Genomic DNA, 18015 nt, shown 5'->3' with positions numbered 1-18015 from the left:
GGTAGAATGGTCATTACATATAATTTTAATTGTTACTCACAGCCCATATAATCAACACACAAAGTCGTCAGCAGAATTTATATTACAAATATGATTGTTTGTTGTATGTCACAGATTTTGCTAAATTTAAGATGATAAAATTTCGTCTGAACATTTTTTCGCTTATCGCCAACAAGTTATGCTACACAGCATCGTTTTACAACAAAACCAAGAATAATACATACATCGTTATCTTGATCAAATTTACACAAACAATAACAAAAAATAGTGTAACGTAATTTGATTACTCATATGAAGGTTGTGAACGAAATCGGAGCTTAAGTGTAAGAAGACAGTACCAAGGAGTTGTTAAATTTAACCGACGGAAGATGATCGTTCATTATAAGGAATTTCTTCATGCAAAATGTATCAAAGGTTACATTCTCTCTCTATAACTTTAAGTAAAAACAATTTAGTGCGGTTTTCAGATCAAATAAATTACGTAGAGGAACAAAAACGCAGCGATCTGTTCTCGATGCCCTTGACCTTGAACTATGAAAACAGTTCAACCATTTATTACTTGCACATTTGCACAAAAAATGTATAATTTTGCATTTCAATTAATGATTGTGACGCATGTAATTTGATATTTGTAGAGAAAATTCCACTTAAATATGTTCCATTGATTATAGGAATAATTCCCATAACGACGTTAAAACAGACAGTGTAGTTCGTTAGTCAATATAAATTGAATATTGATAAGTTAGAATTCCTTCTAGAACACCTTTACATCAAACAAGAAAATACTGTAGAAAATTGTTGTCGGTTAAAGAAGAAAATGACTACAGTCATCTGTTACCGACAGTAATGACAAAAATAAAATTTTTCGAGCTCTGCCCAACGTGCTTTTAAATAGTAAAAACGTACGTTTTGACTAAACAATTAACAAATTTTGCATCGAACACTGAATGATTACTGTAAGACAAATGATTTGCTGTCTATTTGACTATAAGCTTTCAGTTGACAAGATCCATTATTTCATGATAGAGACCTAATTATTGTCTACGTGTATCATTTAAAATTGTAATGCCAGAATGCCACATAGATCATTTAAGTGAAATGTCTTATGGTTTGATTGAAAACAAGTTCGATATTTAAGACAAAAGACAACTGGGAATACAAAAAAAAATATCAGTAGAAAAGTACCTTGGATCGTCCTTTATGTAATTTTAGTGTGAGAAACTTTACATTGTTTTAGTTTATAAAGCACTCCCATTTCAAAACCAGATGAACTAATATTACAATGTAAACAAACGACTAGGTTTACTGATCTAATTATATGGTTGGACAAAAACGATTTGAATTCAATTTAATTTAATAGTTTTTTTTTGTCAACTCGGACCTTCTAGTTTAAACCGAATTGCATTATAACAACAATATGTATAATATAACAATGATGTGTCACTGTAATGTTTTCATTCAAATGGTGTTCGTTTATAATTGTTTTAACACTTTTTTAAGTAAACCAAATTTTAATTTATCACTCGTTAATTGTCTGAATTGAAAACAATTATCGAATTTGCATACGACGTCTTATATAACGCGATCTCGATGTATTTACGAGCGGCCCGAAATAAACTCAAAAAATTTTCTTTATGCAAAATCAACTTAAAAGTCCGTCAACACATCGAGTATTGCCTTTCGTAATGTTTTAATAGAATTTTCCAAAGATAGTTTTCCATTGCACTCAACACTCGACCGAAAAGTGCTTGAACGAAAACTAAAAATCGCCGAACCAAAACATTATAATTAAAATACTATTCAACGTCGTTACATTTGACGATACACACTAACACCTTTCCATGTACGTATACAAAACATTTTTATTTGTGTATACAATTCGGCATTCTCTATACACCTTATCATTCTGTTAAAACCTTTTCAATTCAACAAGACAAACAACACCGAAACAAACAAAAAAAAAATCTCATTACCCGATAATTTAATCATTTCCATGTTTGAATTGTTCATTGATGCTGTAGAATTCGATGATGCAGTACCAATAGAAGTGGGCCAATCACTTTTAGCTTTCGAAGCGCTTCGTTTGAATTGCTCCAGAAAATTATCGATTTGTTTTTCAATGGAACTGGTCGAATTTTCCATATCCCCCTTGTACAGCACTATGATTTTTGTGTTCTATATTCACCAACAATTGATTGCTAAAACCATTCTGTTCTTTGAAAATTTAACATTTTGAAAACGGATTGAATTCGGTCTCACTATTAAAGACAAACAAGCAATTGATTTTCCCATGTTTCATTGAAAATTTACAAACATTTTTATTTAAAACTTATCAGAGCTCATTGTTCTTTTTCGAATACTTCCGTACTGGAAGAGAAATTGTATTAACTGACAGATAAGAATGTGGTTGAAAGTATCAACTATCTGCAAGATTTTTATGTTCTGTTCTTGTTATGTTTTTGTCGGTTTCCCCTGTAAGTGAGACAGAAAGAGAAAGTACTGTATGTCCATTCATATACTGGCTTGCCGTTTCGTCAATGGTGTAATTTCGGTGTAATTTCTGTATATAATATGTTTGTTTTATCTATGACCATGCTGCTATTTAATGTATACGTATATTTAGTAGATGCAGATTCACGTGGGTCATCTTCATAGTTGCATTGTTGATAATATTCACGTGTTTCGCATTTGTAACAGTGCGCACATTTGTATATTTAAATTGAGAAGAAGAATGGTTAGAGCAACGTTTAAATTCAGTAAATGCTCAATGTGGGACGCTCTATGATATGATTCAAATGCCGACTGAGAGCGGCTTAAGACACATAAAATGTTAATTATAATGAAGTAAAAGATTTCTCATCCATGTCTTGAAGGATAAAGGAAGTAGTACCATTGTTGATATGCTTGTCGGCTTTCATTAAGTAGTATATTAATGGCTTTACATTGAATTATAACTCATCTGCAATTTTACTAATCCGGATTTTACGTAATAAAAAATGTCGTTACTTTTTCAGCCTTCTTTCGTTGAAAAGTGTTGGAATAGTCATAGCATATGTACTATGGAATATTCGAAGACCAGATTCTTTTTGAGACGTAACAAAGGGACTATTTTTGAGAAAATATTTTTTAAATTTCCTAAGTTTTATCTTATTTTTCATAATTTTCAAAAAAAAACATTTCGAGAAAATATGGAAAATGTTTTTCCAAAAATATTCCCCACTAGCTGTGACTGTGAGTTCACTTTATTCAGAGGTCTCAAGAGATTCCAAAATCACACTTTTTGTGTTAATGTTTGTTTAGGTACGGAATTATAACATCTTCTTGTTGATGTTGAGATACTGGTGGTAAAATTAAAACATTTCTATTGTAAGTACAAATATGCGTTTATTTAAAGTGTCTAACTAAATATTCCATTCGTTAAAATATGAGCAAAAATTCGCGAAAACTATGAAACGAATAACGTAATCTGAATAAAAAATTAACATAAAAAAATTGAACTATTAGCAGTGGAAGCACACAATTTTAGCAATTGTGAAAATAAAAATTATCAAAATCAATACGACTAGAAATTAGAAAGTAAAAAAATCACGGTTTAAGAAATGCCACACGTTTCACTTTTTAAAAGCATTGAAGAGTTTTAGTAATGCAAAGATTGTATTCAAACGAACGTTCAGTTTGATCGATTAGATTTCGAGTTTATTTTTCTGCTGCCGGTGTTTTTACTTCCTTCTTTCTAGGTGGTGCTTTCGGTGCTTCCACTACTGGTTTGTCTACTTTTTGCGCAACCTTAGTGACAGGGGCTTTCGGTGCTTCCACTACTGGTTTGTCTACTTTTTGCGCAACCTTAGTTGCAGGTGCTTTCGGTGCTTCCACTACTGGTTTGTCTGCTTTTTGCGCAACCTTAGTGACAGGGGCTTTCGGTGCTTCCACTACTGGTTTGTCTACTTTTTGAGCAACCTTAGTGACAGGGGCTTTCGGTGCTTCAACTACTGGTTTGTCTACTTTTTGAGCAACCTTAGTGGTAGCTCCTTTCGGTGCTTCCACAACTGGTTTGTCTACTTTTGGCGCAACCTTAGAGGCAGGTGCAGACTGAAGTTTTTTTTTACGCAATTGTTCGACTTTATCTAGTGGTGGAGTATCTGGTATCTCATGCTCCGCTTTCAACGCCGAAGAAGTGCTGCCAATGACGAGTGGCTTCAATGGTGGAGTACTCGGTGGTGTTGCATCGGTAATTGTAGGAGTTTTTGGGCCTGTATATCATTGATGAGTTAGGTTAGATAAAAAAAAATGTTTATTACGTCTTCGCTTACCTTTAACACTGGCGGCGGCTGCGGGAGCTTGTGTTTTGGTGGTAGTGGTTTTCAATGGAATCGTGTCATCTTCGACTATTTCTTCGTATTCCTCGTACTCTTCATCACTTGATAGCTCGACGACATCAAAGCATTTCTTTGATTCAGTTTTTGTTGACCCGTCAGCTCTAACGGTTGTCCAGGTATGTTCTGTACCACCCGGAATACGTCGTACTACTTCAGTTGTGGTCTCGCCATTTTTGGTTGTAACTTTTGGCTCACCAATAACTGTAGATTCTGTTACTGTTTTATCGGCTGCAGTTTTCTTTTGAGTATCTTCACCCTTTTTCACGGCTGTTGTTGTTGTCGTCGTCGTCTTTACAGTGACCGCTGGAGATGTTTTTTTAGTATCTTTGTCGCTTGGCTTTGATACCTTCTTGACAGAAGAGTCGGTTTGTTCAGGCTTTGTTACTTTTTTAATTTGTTTCGGCTCAACTGCACCTAGTTTTCCTGGAACTGACGCTGGGGTTATGGTTTTCTTAACGGAGCTTGTGGCTTGTTTGGCGCCAGTAGTAGTTTCCTTCGCTTCGGTTGTTGTTTCTGTAGCTTCGGTTTTAATTTTATTTGCATCGGTTACAGTTTGCTTCGCTTCGATTATAGCCTGTTTAGCTTCGGTTGTAGTTTGTTTAGCTTCAGTTGTACTTTGTTTAGCTTCCGTGATTTTCTTGGCATCGGTTACAGTTTCCTTCGCTTTCGTTATAGCCTCCTTAGCTGCGGTTTTAGTCTGCTTAGCTTCAGTTGTAGTTTGCTTAGCTTCTGTTATTTTCGTATCATCGGTTACAGTTTGCTTTGCTTCGCTTATAGACTCCTTTGCTTCAGTTGTACTTTGCTTAGATTCAGTTATTGCCTCCTTCTCTTCTGTTATAATTTTATTTGCATCGATTACAGTTTGCTTAGTTTCAGTTTTAACCTCCCTCGCTTCAGTCGAAGTCTCCATCTCTTCTGCTGTAATCTGTTTATCAGCCGTTATAGTTGGCTTCACAATAGGTGTAGATTGCGTTGCGACTGTTGTACTTGACTCAGTAGTGGTTGTTGTTTGTTTTGGGTCGGTTGTAGCTGGTTTCGCCTCAGTTGTAATTTGGACTTCTTCAGACTTGACTTGCTCTGTGACAGCAGTTTGAATCGTACTATCAGATTTTTCGGGCACCTGTTTTTCGGTTGAGGTGACAACAACTTTCTCGGACTTGTCGACAATATCTTTAGCAGCATCCTCAAGAGCCTCAACAAGCGGCACAGTTTTTTTAGTTGTAATGACTTTTACTTCTCCTGGTTCATAGGATTGGGTCTCCTCATACTCTTCGATTTCAATCTCTTCCGATGGCTGCCGGGTAGTTTTTCGCAATGTTTTGGTTTTGCCGTCTTCAGAAACAACTGCCGTGACCTCGATTTCTTTACCCCCAGCCGTGGTCTTCTTCTGAGTAAGTGAAGTTTGTCCAGCTGGTGCAGCTAAAGCCAACTGTAAATCTTTTCCATCTGTTGTCGTAGTTTCTTCGGTTTCCTTAACAGCTTCTGTCGTTTTTACCGTTTCAACACACTGCTCATGTACTTCTGTCGGCTGTTGAGTTTCAGGGTTGTCTTTCGAAATTGGTACATCCGAGACTTCGGTAACAGTTGTTGTGGTGGTTGTTTCTGCTTGTTCTACCTGCTCACTTGGAATTGGATCGTAGAAAACCTTTGAATAAAAAGAAAGAAAAATTTTAGCGTTTAATTAGATAAGCATTGAAAGCGTTGAAAAACTATTTTCTTTGAATATCAAATTGCTTCTCAGTAAACTCGAAACTCTTGCATCTTCAAATGTAAACGACAATCCTTACCTTGGTTTGTACTATTGTTCGCCCGTCGGGAGTAACTGTTGTAATAGTTTGTTGATAGCCAGTGGTAGTTTTCTCAGTCACTGTAGTGGTGTTGGTTTCTTTGTCAAATTCTACTTTCTGATGACCAGGCACTATAACAATAGGCTGATTTTTGAGGTCAATAAGAGCTTTAGATTCCTCCGTTTTTTCTTGTTGAGATTTTTCGTCCTTCTTCACGGTTTCATCTTGTGTTAATAAATCGCTTGCAGGCTGCTCTTCAACTATTCCAACTTCAGCTGGCACTACAGTGCTCTCGGTAGCATCCTTCGTTTCAGTTGTGGTGGTTACAGTTGTTTTTTCAGAGCCAGGCTCAAAGGTTTCGATTTCTTCATAAGTTTCTTCTTCCACTTCTTCGCCGGGTATTTCGACTGGATCGTAAAATGTTTTCGTTTGAATTTTTTTGGTTCCATCTTCCTGTGTTGTCGTAATTGTTTGTTGATAGCCTGTTGTTGTTTTTTCAGTTACAATAGTGGAGTTGGTTTTCTCGTCGATTTCAACTGTTTTATAACCAGGCACTAAAACGACCGGCTCACTTTTTATTTCAGCTAGGGTCTTAGGCGTCGGTTGAGCTGCCGCTGTATTCTCACCACCAATAATAGACCGTTTCACTGATACTGTCTGGCCATCAACCTCTTCAATTTCCTCGATTTCGGTGGTTTCTTCACCTGGATACGTTACGATTTTCTTTTCAATAATCCGCCCGTCTTCCGTAACTTCTGTTATTGTTTTTTCGTTGGAAGGTGCTGTTGCCAGAGCATCCTCTTCAGACTCGCTAAGTGTAGGACCTACTGTGACTAATTGTAAAACGGAAAGGTTTTCTTTAATTAAACATTGAACGAGTTGTTTCTGAATTCGTAGTAAAGCACTATGCACTCAGAAAGAGAAACGCAAACATATACTTGCCATGCATTTTTATTCTCAGGCAGTCCGATGAGACGATACTTAGATTAGTTATTAGTTTGGAATGGATGATGATACGTTGGAGTTTAAATTATTTCTTTGTTAGCAATAATTGGCGATTGGTTATTCTTGTTTTAGATGATGATCTGCCTGTAATAATCCAAATGCCTAAGCATTATATTTCTATCACTACTTTTATTTAATTATACAACAAGCTACGAAAATTAAGCTTTATAACTATACGCTAAATTTTTAAAAGCAATTGATTGACTACTTTTTGAAGAGCCGTATACGTGGACGTTTCAAAGGCATTAGTTTTTTATGACCAATTAACTGGTCTGCCCACATAAAACTATCATAGGTGAACAAAGCTTTAAACTTAGAACAGATCTTTCCAGCCAGCAATGTGTTAAAGGAGCTGTGGATTTGCTCGACTTGTTTGAGTGTGAAAGATTAGCCTTTCATTGATGACAAGCATATGGACATATCGATTAATCTTTAACTTCAACTAGTTTTAACACAAATTTTGCTATATAAGACCACATTCGCCATGCTGTTTAAGATCTGTAAATAAATTTATTCTTGTGTCCTTCATTAAAAATAAAGAAGAACTGGCGTTTATGAGCTCTTGTATAATCAAAGACATCTTAAAGATATTGAAGTTATAGATTTGCTACTAATTTGAAAATGCTTGAATCGAAAGAAGTCGTAGTTATGGTAAAATTAAACGCACTTCAAGCATGAGGGTACTCTAAATAGGGTACTGGAACTTGAAAGTGTGTCACACAACTGTAAGACACTGTAAAAAAATATTTCATACAAAATGGTACTCTATTTGGCAGCTGTCAACTATGATCAACTATGCTTGTGCGCTGTAAAATTACATTCATATATTCTGTCATACGCAAAAAACGGGAATCTAGCACCGCTGTGTTCATGTTTGAAATTCAAAATAATTGTGTCTGACTGTGAAGGTATTTCATTAAGTGCAACCCTTCTGCACTATCTTCAACCCTCACAAACCTGAAAATAACTTATTTTTTTCGTAAATATTTAAATTAACTTAAACTTAACTTAAATACAATTTTTACGTGCTCAACGTTCTACATTTTTATTCGTTACACACAACGCACTTCAAGCAAAAAATGCTATTAATGACAGCTGCCAAATAGAGTACTACTTTGTATGAAAAAGGTGTCCGAATTTTTTACAGTGCCAAAATTTGTTCGATACACTGTCCAGTTTCAGTACCCTATTTAAAGTACCACTCATGCTTGAAATGCGTTGTTCCACATCGTTTTACATGCTTTAAACAGGCGAAATGTAAAAATTGAGTCGTCGCAGTCACTTGTGTTTAATGGAAGAAATGCATGTGAAACGAGTGGAATGAATGAACAAAGAAAACCCACCAATTGTAAAAACTTATTTTGAGTTAAGTTTAATTAGTCGAGCAAACTACGTTATTGTCCGAAATAAGAAAGGGATATGGTACATTTCTTGATTTTAACATTGTAAAATCAAGTGACATTTTTACGGTACTGAAAATATCTCTTTCTATTTGCGGATAATTACAAAAACAAAGTTTGATTAGTCTATCGTTTACTGCGTATAATGGGGGTTAGAAATAAATAAATGTAAGAAAAATAATAGAAAACAGAAGAAATGTGTAAAAAAAACCAAAAAGAGAAATTTTGATAAATATTTTATTAGCTTCATATTTTTCGTTATAATTTTTTGTAAACAAAAGTAATATAAAATTTTGTTTGAATTCCATTTGTATTAATAAAGAGCATCTAGATACGCTGCTTTCTACGTGAACACAATTTAATATTTAAAAATGAAAACAAAAAAAAATAATTTTCTCAAAAAGCGCGCGTTTTTATTATTGTACATAAAAGCTCAGTCATAAAAGTCTTGATTTTTTTTTTATTTATTGCTTCTAGAAATAAATTTTTAATCGCCGCAAGTTAATATATTTAATAGCGATCGGGAATTATTATCATTTGACTTGTGACTACATTATTACAAGAATATGAATTTTGTAATTTTCTTGTTATGGAGTATTGAATGATGAAGTTAAAAGTATTACCCACAAAATTCATGCAAAAATATATTTGATATTTGAACCTGGTTACGCAATACCTCCAACAATTGAACAAAAATTACAAAATCGCAGAACAAATTCTACATAAAAATTTGTTTAAATGACTACTTATCCATTTAGATCAATCCTTAAGTACAAAAGAAATTACGACAAAAAACAAAAATCAAAAAAGAAACATCGAAAAATGAATTGTACGATGAGCAGTTTGGCGTATTCATACTAGACGTTTGATTAAAAAAAATAAAACGTTTACAAAAGAAAATGATTTTTTTTATTAATTATAAAGATGATGGTTGCCGCTTACAGAAATGAGAGACACAATATTTTTTTGGGTTACAAATGTGATGTTGCACAGCATTTTTCATTTTCGTAATTTTTTCCGATGAGAAAAAAATCGATATTTCAAGAAACAACAACAAAAAAGGCTCTTCAATTACCTTCTTTTTTTGTCTCGACAGCCAGCTTTTCTTCTGGTTGTGGAGTAGGTGATCGATTCTTTTCAGTTGGCGGTGGATCGTTTTTAGTCTCAATTGTTTTGGTAATACGCTTCCAGATGTTATCGAAGGAATCCTTACCTGTCGGAGGTGAAACGCGAGTTAATTACTTGAAGTCATATATTTTACAAATTGTAATTGGAATCGAGAGGCAGATAATCATAGAAAATCAATTTCCGATCAAAGGAAAATCTTCAAACAAATCCTTAAAAATTTCAAAATCCTTTAAAAAACAAAAATACCTAAAATACGTGTAATGTTTGAAAATCCTTTGAAATTGACCAAAAATCCTTGAACTCCTTTGAGGATTTTTTTGTAAGAAAATTTATTTGCACTCAAAATGCACGATTATCTGCTTCATTAAACTATGTGGTCATGATACTTACCTAAATAGTCAATATTACCAGCTTCCCAGCATTGACGTCTCATACTCTCTTCATAGGCCACTTGTTGAGCTGAACGGGGTGAACCAAGTGTTAATTGAGCCAACGCACCGGCTAATCCTCCCTGAAAATTGTTAATTTAAAAAATAAAATCTATCCAACTGTTTCCTGCAGATGCCAATTCCATATTTAAATAACAAAACAAATTGAGATAATTTCTAAATAAAAGCGTCATTAACATGCAAAACGATTTATATTTAAAAAGAAACATTCTTCGTCCATGAAATAAGTTTGATAATTAATTTCTTCATTTCAACTCTTTTAGTTTCTAGTAACTGACTGTTTTCTTATTTATGAACGGAAATCAATTAAAAAAGCTTGGCACCGAGCCCGGAAACATTAAAACATGGAAATGTAACAGATGCTTACGACAGAGAACACTTAACCATACCACAAAACATAAGGACAGATTTTTGATTCGGTTCAATTACGTTTAGCACATTTCTTTTCATCGTGATCTACCATTTAATTTCATTATTTGAATCTGTCCAATGCTATTCACTTCGTTCGTCTATCAATTAGCCACGAATAATTTTCCAAAGTGAAAATCAATTAAAATGTGAAAGAAGTTTTGGTTGTGTCTTACTTTCTGTTAATAAATCCTAATTTACCAACTTTCTGCGAATCGAAATCGTGAAGCATTGTTATGCAAATAACAGTTTTTGTTGGGCAACATTTAAGAAAGCTGAGAAACTTTGTAGCATTTTAAAGCAAATCACAGGTTTTAAAAGACAAAGCTCCGTTGACAATGTACAAGTAAGCAAACTTTTCCATGCAAGAAAACACATAAAGGTTAAGCAAGGGATCATTTTTAGTAGTTAAACATAAAATAACTATCAGGGCCTATTTTTGAGAAAAGTTCACGAAAATTCGAGAAAAACTTTTCTCTGAAATAGGCTGCGATAGCTACCCTAATAGACAACGTACCTTCTTACCAGCATACTATCCAGTCACCCAAAGCAATCAATAATTGAACAAATGTAATGTGCAATTTACATAAAGTGCTAACATACGACTTTTTCCAATGTTCCCAATTATTTGCCAATAAAATCCTTTACCAACCTCTTCACAATTAACGGTAGTTTCATCCTCATTTACATCTTCAACATCTCCATCATAACTTTCATTTTGACAAGATTCGCTCGCGTGTTCTCCATTATCGAGTATTTCAGATCCATTATTTAGAGATGCTACTAAGGTACTGGCATGTGTGTTATCATGAGTGACAGTTAAAAATGAATTTTCGTTAATACTATGACTGGATGTGTCTCCTATTTGGTGACAAGTCTGATGAAAGTTTGCATTTGATGCGATATCATTGGATTCGTCGATGAAACTGGATCGTATGCTGATATGAGGAGCGTCTAATGTGTGCTGCAAATCGACATTTGCATTTGTGGTATGACTAGATTGATGATCTTCACAGTTATTATGAGGGATGGGGAGGGATTCATGATTTTGTTCGCTATGAGAGCATTCCATATTGTCAATATTATGGACAGCAATGAAACACTCATGTGACGATGATTCTGTGTGGTCGTCGTTCGTTTGATAGTACGCGTCCCAGGGGTCGGAAAATTCAATATGAGGTGGATTCGGAACGGGAGAAAGGTTAGGACCTATTGTGTTTTGGCACCATTGTGTCTCGTGACTGTACTGTTGGTGAAGACTGGTTGTCTGCATTTGAAAATCAAATTACAATGTACAAACGCATGCAAGTTATTATTAGTCAAATTTAGCCGAATAATCGCATAATGTACCAAAGTACGTATAGGTGTAAAGAGCGTTCTTTCTCACAAGGTCACAAGAACGCTTGAACTTTGGTACATCCTCAATGACATTACGTTGGTCGATTATGCGTTATATGGACACAATTATGAAAGCTTAATTGTTATAAAAGGAAAGGGAAAAAAATTACAAAATTAACGTTCAGTATGTGTCTTACCGAAACCTTCTTCGAGTTAACAGACTTGAAAGTTAATTATTTTGGAAAATTAATTCAAATAACTATACAAATGTCAATCACTCATTAGTTTACTATTGCTGGACTAGAAATTCACTCACCATTTCCGTGGTCAAAGCTGGATGTACGTCAGCGCAGAAAACATTCCACCATTGCTGAAGATATTCACCCAAATGGCCATATCCTTGCGGTGGGTACACTGTTTTCGAACTTGAGTCGAAATTCAGCAACCATGGTTTCACTTGACCGATGAAATGTAAAATTTTTACGTTTTGTCCGAATCTGTAAGCGATTTCACGAGTTCAGGTAAAATATACACAAAAATGCACAACGTTTCATGTCTCACTGTTTAAAAGCAGGTAAATACGAATAGCAAGCCGTTGAACAGGTATTATAGATAAACGGTAAATGCTTCGAAATGTCTTTATGAGCCCAGTCTGAGAAGAAGGAATTTAACAGTCCCTGATCGCCTCCATCGAAGCTTCCTTGTCTTGTCGCAAATTCGATCAATTTTCCAAATGTGTCCAAGCTGGGTCGGAATACGAACACTCCGGAGTTGAAGCAATCTGGCCAGCCAACATCTGGAGCAGCGGACAGTTCTTCTCTATCGAATAGTTCGTCACAATTTTGTAAGACCTTAAATCAATCAGTTATGTTATTGTGTCATTCTCAGCTATTCGTACAATTCGCATCTTACAAAGGTGTCAGCATCGAGAAACACACACTTTTCGAATTGTGTCAACCTCCAGCAATGTAATTTTGTAAATGTAACTCCTAACTCTGGACGGGACAAAAGTGCTAGGTTAGCTGCATCTTGTGAGTCCAAAACGTTGACTTCGACCACAATGTTAAATGAAGCTTCTAGTTTGCTTTTCATGGATTCCGAGACGCCAGGAGTAATTAGCACCGCTGTTTGATGGATCGTGTTGACGTTTTTCAAGGAATTCGCTACTACTAAGGCGCCTAGCGAATAGGAATCATTGGTAGCTAATGTTACCCAAGCGTAATCTGAAAGAAAAACATAAATTTTTGAGCATTTTGTCCGTAGCTCTTTAAAAATTGTGTCATGACAAGTGGTATAGTCTCTGGATCATTTTAGCACTTGAATGCGTATGAAGGAACCATTTCTATTTTCGTTTTATTTAACAAATTGAGGATGTTTAACGATCTCAAAATAAAATGAAATAGTTTTTAACAGCGTTAACATTTCACAATTTATAAATACATTTCGAGTGGGAGGAATCAAGAAATTATAAAGAATGAAAGTGTTTTATCACTCAATAATAGACAAATAGATTATCTCGTAGATTATCTGTATGTTGCATGGGAATAAGTTGACAATCTTCTTATTCCGTTTTTCGTTATCTGAGTTCCCATAACGGTGTCAGTTTTTAGTTAAAATTTAGTTTCCAGTGACTCATGAAGGATTTATCAAGATCGAGATCTGTCAAATCCATAAACGTCGATAAAGATATGATGCATCTTATATGCAAATAACCTGATATATCACGTTTCTGACTGCACAATTGAGTTCGTCATTCATTCTAATCATAATGACATGTTTTGTGCCAACACGAGTGAAATTACAAGGTACAAAAATAGCATATAACCCACTGCGAAGCATAGAGATTAGAATTATTATTCTGAATTAATATTATTCTCTTTATATAATGGAAAATGATTCTCATAACGTTAATTTTGGCAAATGTCTAATGTTATAAGTAAACAAAATTGACTATCACAATTTGTTTATTATTTCGGTTTTTTTGCTGGCACCGATATCCTCTAACGATGTTTTTTTTTTTTTTGCTATATTCATTCAGTTGTTGGTGTTTTATTCTATTCGGTATGCAGCATATTTCTTCGAGAATGTATTTAAGAAGATTATAATATTGCAAAAAAGAACTATGAAAAATTTCAGTTAACAAAACTTCGTGTTGCGTAAAAGTAATATCTAAGATGGGAGTCAATATGAGTAAGATTGGATTAGATTAGAATTATGAAAGGCTCCTAAATAGAAGCAGAAACCAGAATCCAAGATCCTTTGTTTCGAACTCCCTTGACTTGTAGAATAATCTGAGTGAATGCAGTCCTCAGATTCCTCTATATGGGTAATTCCAGCTAATTTGTGACTGTTCGAAATATTTTCACCAATTGAAATGCGATTTCGGCAAACTTTTTTTTCCTTGAAAGCTGTTGACCAGACGCGTCGTTTAAGCCCCATATTACGTCGGTGGCCAAAAATCTCGGGGAGATACAACAATAAAAATGAATGCTTGTTTTCAGAAATTTTTTGAAAATTCTAGTTTATTTCACGAAACCTGAACCGATTTCACTAAACTTTTTTTTTGCTGAAAGCTATTGACAAGACGCGTAGTTTGACACCAATATGAGGTTATTGTAAAATGCAGTCTCGGGGAGACATGACGAAAAAGTGTTTGTTTGTATTCGACATTCCGAGATATTCTCAATAATTCTCAAATGATTTTTGTAAATTTGTTTTCCTGTAGATGTGGACCATATAATTCCACAATTGCTCCAAATGACATGAAATTAAATTTTTTGAAGATTTTTGGTTCATTCTGCTTCGAAGTAAGGTAAAATCACTTCGACCCAAACGTTGCCGAAATTACATTTTTTCAAATAAAAACTGAAGATTGGTGTCATTCGAAAGCTGCAGCATATGACTTCACGAGAAAAATAACTTTGAGTCAATCAGGTTAGTTGGGTGAGTAAACTAGGTGACAACAGCTTCCCAGTGGTGATAAAAGTCATCCTCAATTTTAACTCGTCGAGGTTATCTCGAAACATTTTGTAGCCATTTTTTTTAAACGGTTTTGAGCCGAAACAACATTTTCTGTGGGGTAACAACCACCAATTGTGAAAAAAAATATTTCTGGCTGTTTATGACCTCCGAAAAATATCACTTTTTTAGACATATCTCCCCCAAATTGGGGCTACCAACCTCATATTGGGCTTAAACTGTGCGTCTTGACCATAGCTTTCAGGGAAAAAAAAGTTTACCGAAATCAGTTTTTATTTGGTGAAAATATTTCGAAAAGTCACAAACGTGTAACGCAACTAACCGCCAACTTTTGCGATCACACAAGTCAGACTTCGCATGCTAAAAATTCCAATTATTGTTGGTATGAAAGCACTGTGTCTCCTGAGTATTAGAAAATTTATAGACTGCTTTGTTACCGCAAAACATAGCCAGCACAATTAACTTTATGACTCACAGTTAACGAAATTTGTAACGCAACTAACCATGGAATTACCCATATACGAAAGTATTTACCATATCTTGGATCATAATTGTAAAGCGGTATCATTTGGAGTTCTTCATAGTCGGTCTATGTAAGTAGCTCTGCAACAGTAATTTTCAAGTGAAAAAGGAGCACTAAGGGCACTATGCAAGCATTCATAGTATTTAATAGTAAGATCTAACAATTCAAAATTCATGAATCGAATTGTATATGAATTGACCAAAAAATCGAAAAGAGAAAGTGCAGAAAATCTAGAAAGAAATGCTTGTCATCAACTAAACTCATTTCAACCCAGTCACGTCAACATTTTCAATATACGTTTTTCAAATGAAAATAGTTACATCGTAAATCGTAAGTAATATTGGCAGTGATAAGGTCATGGTTTTCTTAGCAGCAAAATGTTAGTCGCATATAATTAGTTGTTCATTCAACAATTCGTCTTATACATTTACAATTAAATGTTCTTAAAAATGATCCACGCGACGATTATTTTTTCTTTATCATTGTAAATTAGTGCGACATAGTTTTACCACACGAGTCGCAAAGATGCTGAAACGATTGGACGTAAATAACAATCAACAACAATTCAGTTTCTATAATCTATATATAGTTGGACCGTTAAACAAGAATTTCTTTTAGTTTTTCTTTTAACTTTATATAATTCCTGTCTACAACACTGTGTATATGCAATCGCAGAAGGTTATTAAAGACCAGAAAATGGATTTTTTTTATTATTTCATTTATAACTTTAAAAATAGAACTTTATTTATCAAGCAGACGTTCAAATATTTGTGAATGCCAGAAACGATCCGTGGCGTTGGAGAATTAATAGGAAAATTAGAGATGTGTCGTTTTGAAAAATTGCAAAAAAGAAAACAAATCTCCCATTCACATACGTCCCAGTTTTTTTTTTTAAATTATTTTAACACAACGAACCCAACATCTAATCATGCTGGCAAATTCGGAATGTTTTCCATAATATAAACATAACACACTGCACTCAAAATATTGTATTTATGTGAAGGTCGTCGAAGGTCAGTTATCATTGCCCGAATTAGACTTTTTGATTTAAATTAGAATTGATTAGACGTTGACCGATTTCTTTATTGAATGACTTCTGTCGCCATTTCAATGCTACTTCAATACTTACTACTCATTTTTCTATGTGGAATATTATACTTTCAAGGCACAATTCAATTGAATCGAAAGTTATTTAGTTCAACTGCAAGAATAATATGTCAAAGATATGACACCGTGAACTGAAATCTCACTTCGAAGGGAAAAAAATATCAACCGATCGGTACGAGGAAAAATTCGGAACTGAATTCTGATTGTGTGTCTTTTCTGTCTCATGCAGAGGATAACCGTACATATATTGGTATAAATTTAATGAATGAGAATTTGTATACAAACATGTATGGTTATCTGACACTCTAGGCACTTCATAAAATATTTTATCTCAATTTTTTGTCACGCTATCATGCTGCGATGAACAAGGACGAAACTATTGAGCAGAAGCCACGCATGTGCTTCTAATGCTTGCATAAATACCACCAATACAGCTAACATTATCGTCGAGATTGTATGTGAAAGTATATTATTCTGAATGAGAGAGCAATGTGGGTATATTGTGAATCCAACCCATCATACTAATGAAGAATTTTGATAAAAAATTATGCCGGTAATTAAAGTCGACTGAAAAATGAATAGCAAACGAGAAGGTACTAACCAAATAGAGCATCGAATTGATAAATAAATATTTCGTTAGATGTTGTTGTTCTATGTCACAATGAAGATATTTTAGCTGATATTTGAACTACGAATCTATGCAAGTATAGCCTCGCAACGAGCTATTAAGTGACATCTGATGTAAATACATTTTCCAATTGCGTGCACCTTGCTGATAACGATAAAAATAAGCCGAATCTGTTTATCATCAGGTCCAAGCTTGTATTCCTAGATATGGTACTGGAGTACTGGTACACTACTGGTCAACATTTACGAAAGAAAAACCAAGTTTCATTCTACTCTCAATCATATAATTTATTTTTCTGCTGTAGAAAAAACAAGAAATTAATATTTCAATGAATAAGATTATCAAACAAAACAGACACTTTAGGTACATAATATTTTCTGACTGCATACCTAGATGGCAAGAATTTCCTTTAGTGTTTTTTTTTTAAATTCAATAAATAAATCCCTAGATTTCATTTAAAATTTATGAAGTTGTCTTTATACAAAAGTTCAGAATTTAACAATTTCAAAAACGATTCTTTGTTGCACTCTTTTTCTTATTCTCTTTTCTTCAATTTCATAAATGATTAATTTTCTATGTTTCAGTTTATCATACAATTTTACAAATATATTTTCCTATTATGATTTTAACCTAAGTAGATGATGTGTTTGTGTTACATTTTGTTTTTAAATTAATTTTTTCTTTTGCCTATGTACAAAAATAATCAAGAGAGTGTTCAAAAAGAAACTCAATTTTAATCATAAGGCATACTCCATTCATTCAGAAATGATTGTAGTAAGAAGATCCCAAACTAATTACTGAAAGAAAACTCATAAAAATTATTTATTCATCAAGTCGAAATGAAAATAAAATCGACAGCAAATTAATTGTGTTCAGATTTTATAAAT

The 18015-nt window shown here is 34.1% G+C and overlaps 2 protein-coding genes across 13 annotated transcripts in view; both read right to left on the bottom strand.

Annotated features, from left to right (window-relative positions):
- Positions 1–2395, bottom strand: part of LOC119081363 (guanine nucleotide exchange factor DBS) — a 28925-nt gene extending 26530 nt beyond the window's left edge. Inside the window, exons 1-2 of one of the 3 annotated variants that reach the window (XM_037190225.1) lie at positions 2260–2395; positions 1974–2198 (exon numbers count right to left, since the gene is read on the bottom strand). In XM_037190225.1, coding sequence (XP_037046120.1) covers positions 1974–2142 — 169 coding nt within the window. In that variant the 5' untranslated portion in view covers positions 2143–2198; positions 2260–2395. Of the gene's footprint in view, positions 1–1185; positions 1903–1973 lie in introns of those variants that run through there. The other 2 variants (XM_037190226.1, XM_037190227.1) reach the window with 2 other exon arrangements.
- A 969-nt stretch (positions 2396–3364) lies between these two features.
- Positions 3365–16740, bottom strand: LOC119081362 (glycogenin-1). 10 transcript variants are annotated; one of them, XM_037190217.1, is made up of 11 exons: positions 16523–16715; positions 12804–13114; positions 12453–12742; positions 12208–12388; positions 11206–11820; positions 10087–10207; positions 9644–9781; positions 6164–6996; positions 4311–6021; positions 4072–4250; positions 3365–3786 (listed from the first exon to the last, which is right to left on the bottom strand). In XM_037190217.1, the coding sequence occupies exons 1-11, from the start codon at positions 16527–16529 to the stop codon at positions 3697–3699; spliced, it is 4476 nt and encodes a 1491-aa protein (XP_037046112.1). In that variant the 5' UTR covers positions 16530–16715; the 3' UTR covers positions 3365–3696. The 10 variants fall into 10 exon arrangements, 9 of the variants coding, with proteins under 9 accessions (XP_037046112.1, XP_037046114.1, XP_037046110.1 ...); XM_037190219.1 differs by having other exon boundaries at positions 3365–4250; positions 4311–4614; positions 5131–6021; XM_037190215.1 differs by having other exon boundaries at positions 3365–4250.
- Positions 16741–18015: the final 1275 nt, after the last annotated feature.

Source organism: Bradysia coprophila, unplaced genomic scaffold (assembly GCF_014529535.1).
Source record: "Bradysia coprophila strain Holo2 unplaced genomic scaffold, BU_Bcop_v1 contig_358, whole genome shotgun sequence".
NCBI classification, from domain to species: domain Eukaryota; kingdom Metazoa; phylum Arthropoda; class Insecta; order Diptera; family Sciaridae; genus Bradysia; species Bradysia coprophila.
Note: the sequence above shows the minus strand (reverse complement) of the source record. Positions and strands in the feature narration are given on the sequence as shown.

What these genes read in the sequence shown, in the direction of transcription:
- LOC119081362 (XM_037190215.1), bottom strand. An exon ending in TTCTCGATGCTGACACCTTT is followed by an intron (nt 12,743 to 12,803) that starts GTAAGATGCGAA and finishes GATTGATTTAAG; the next exon opens with GTCTTACAAAATTGTGACGA. An exon ending in TATTTACCTGCTTTTAAACA is followed by an intron (nt 12,389 to 12,452) that starts GTGAGACATGAA and finishes AATCGCTTACAG; the next exon opens with ATTCGGACAAAACGTAAAAA.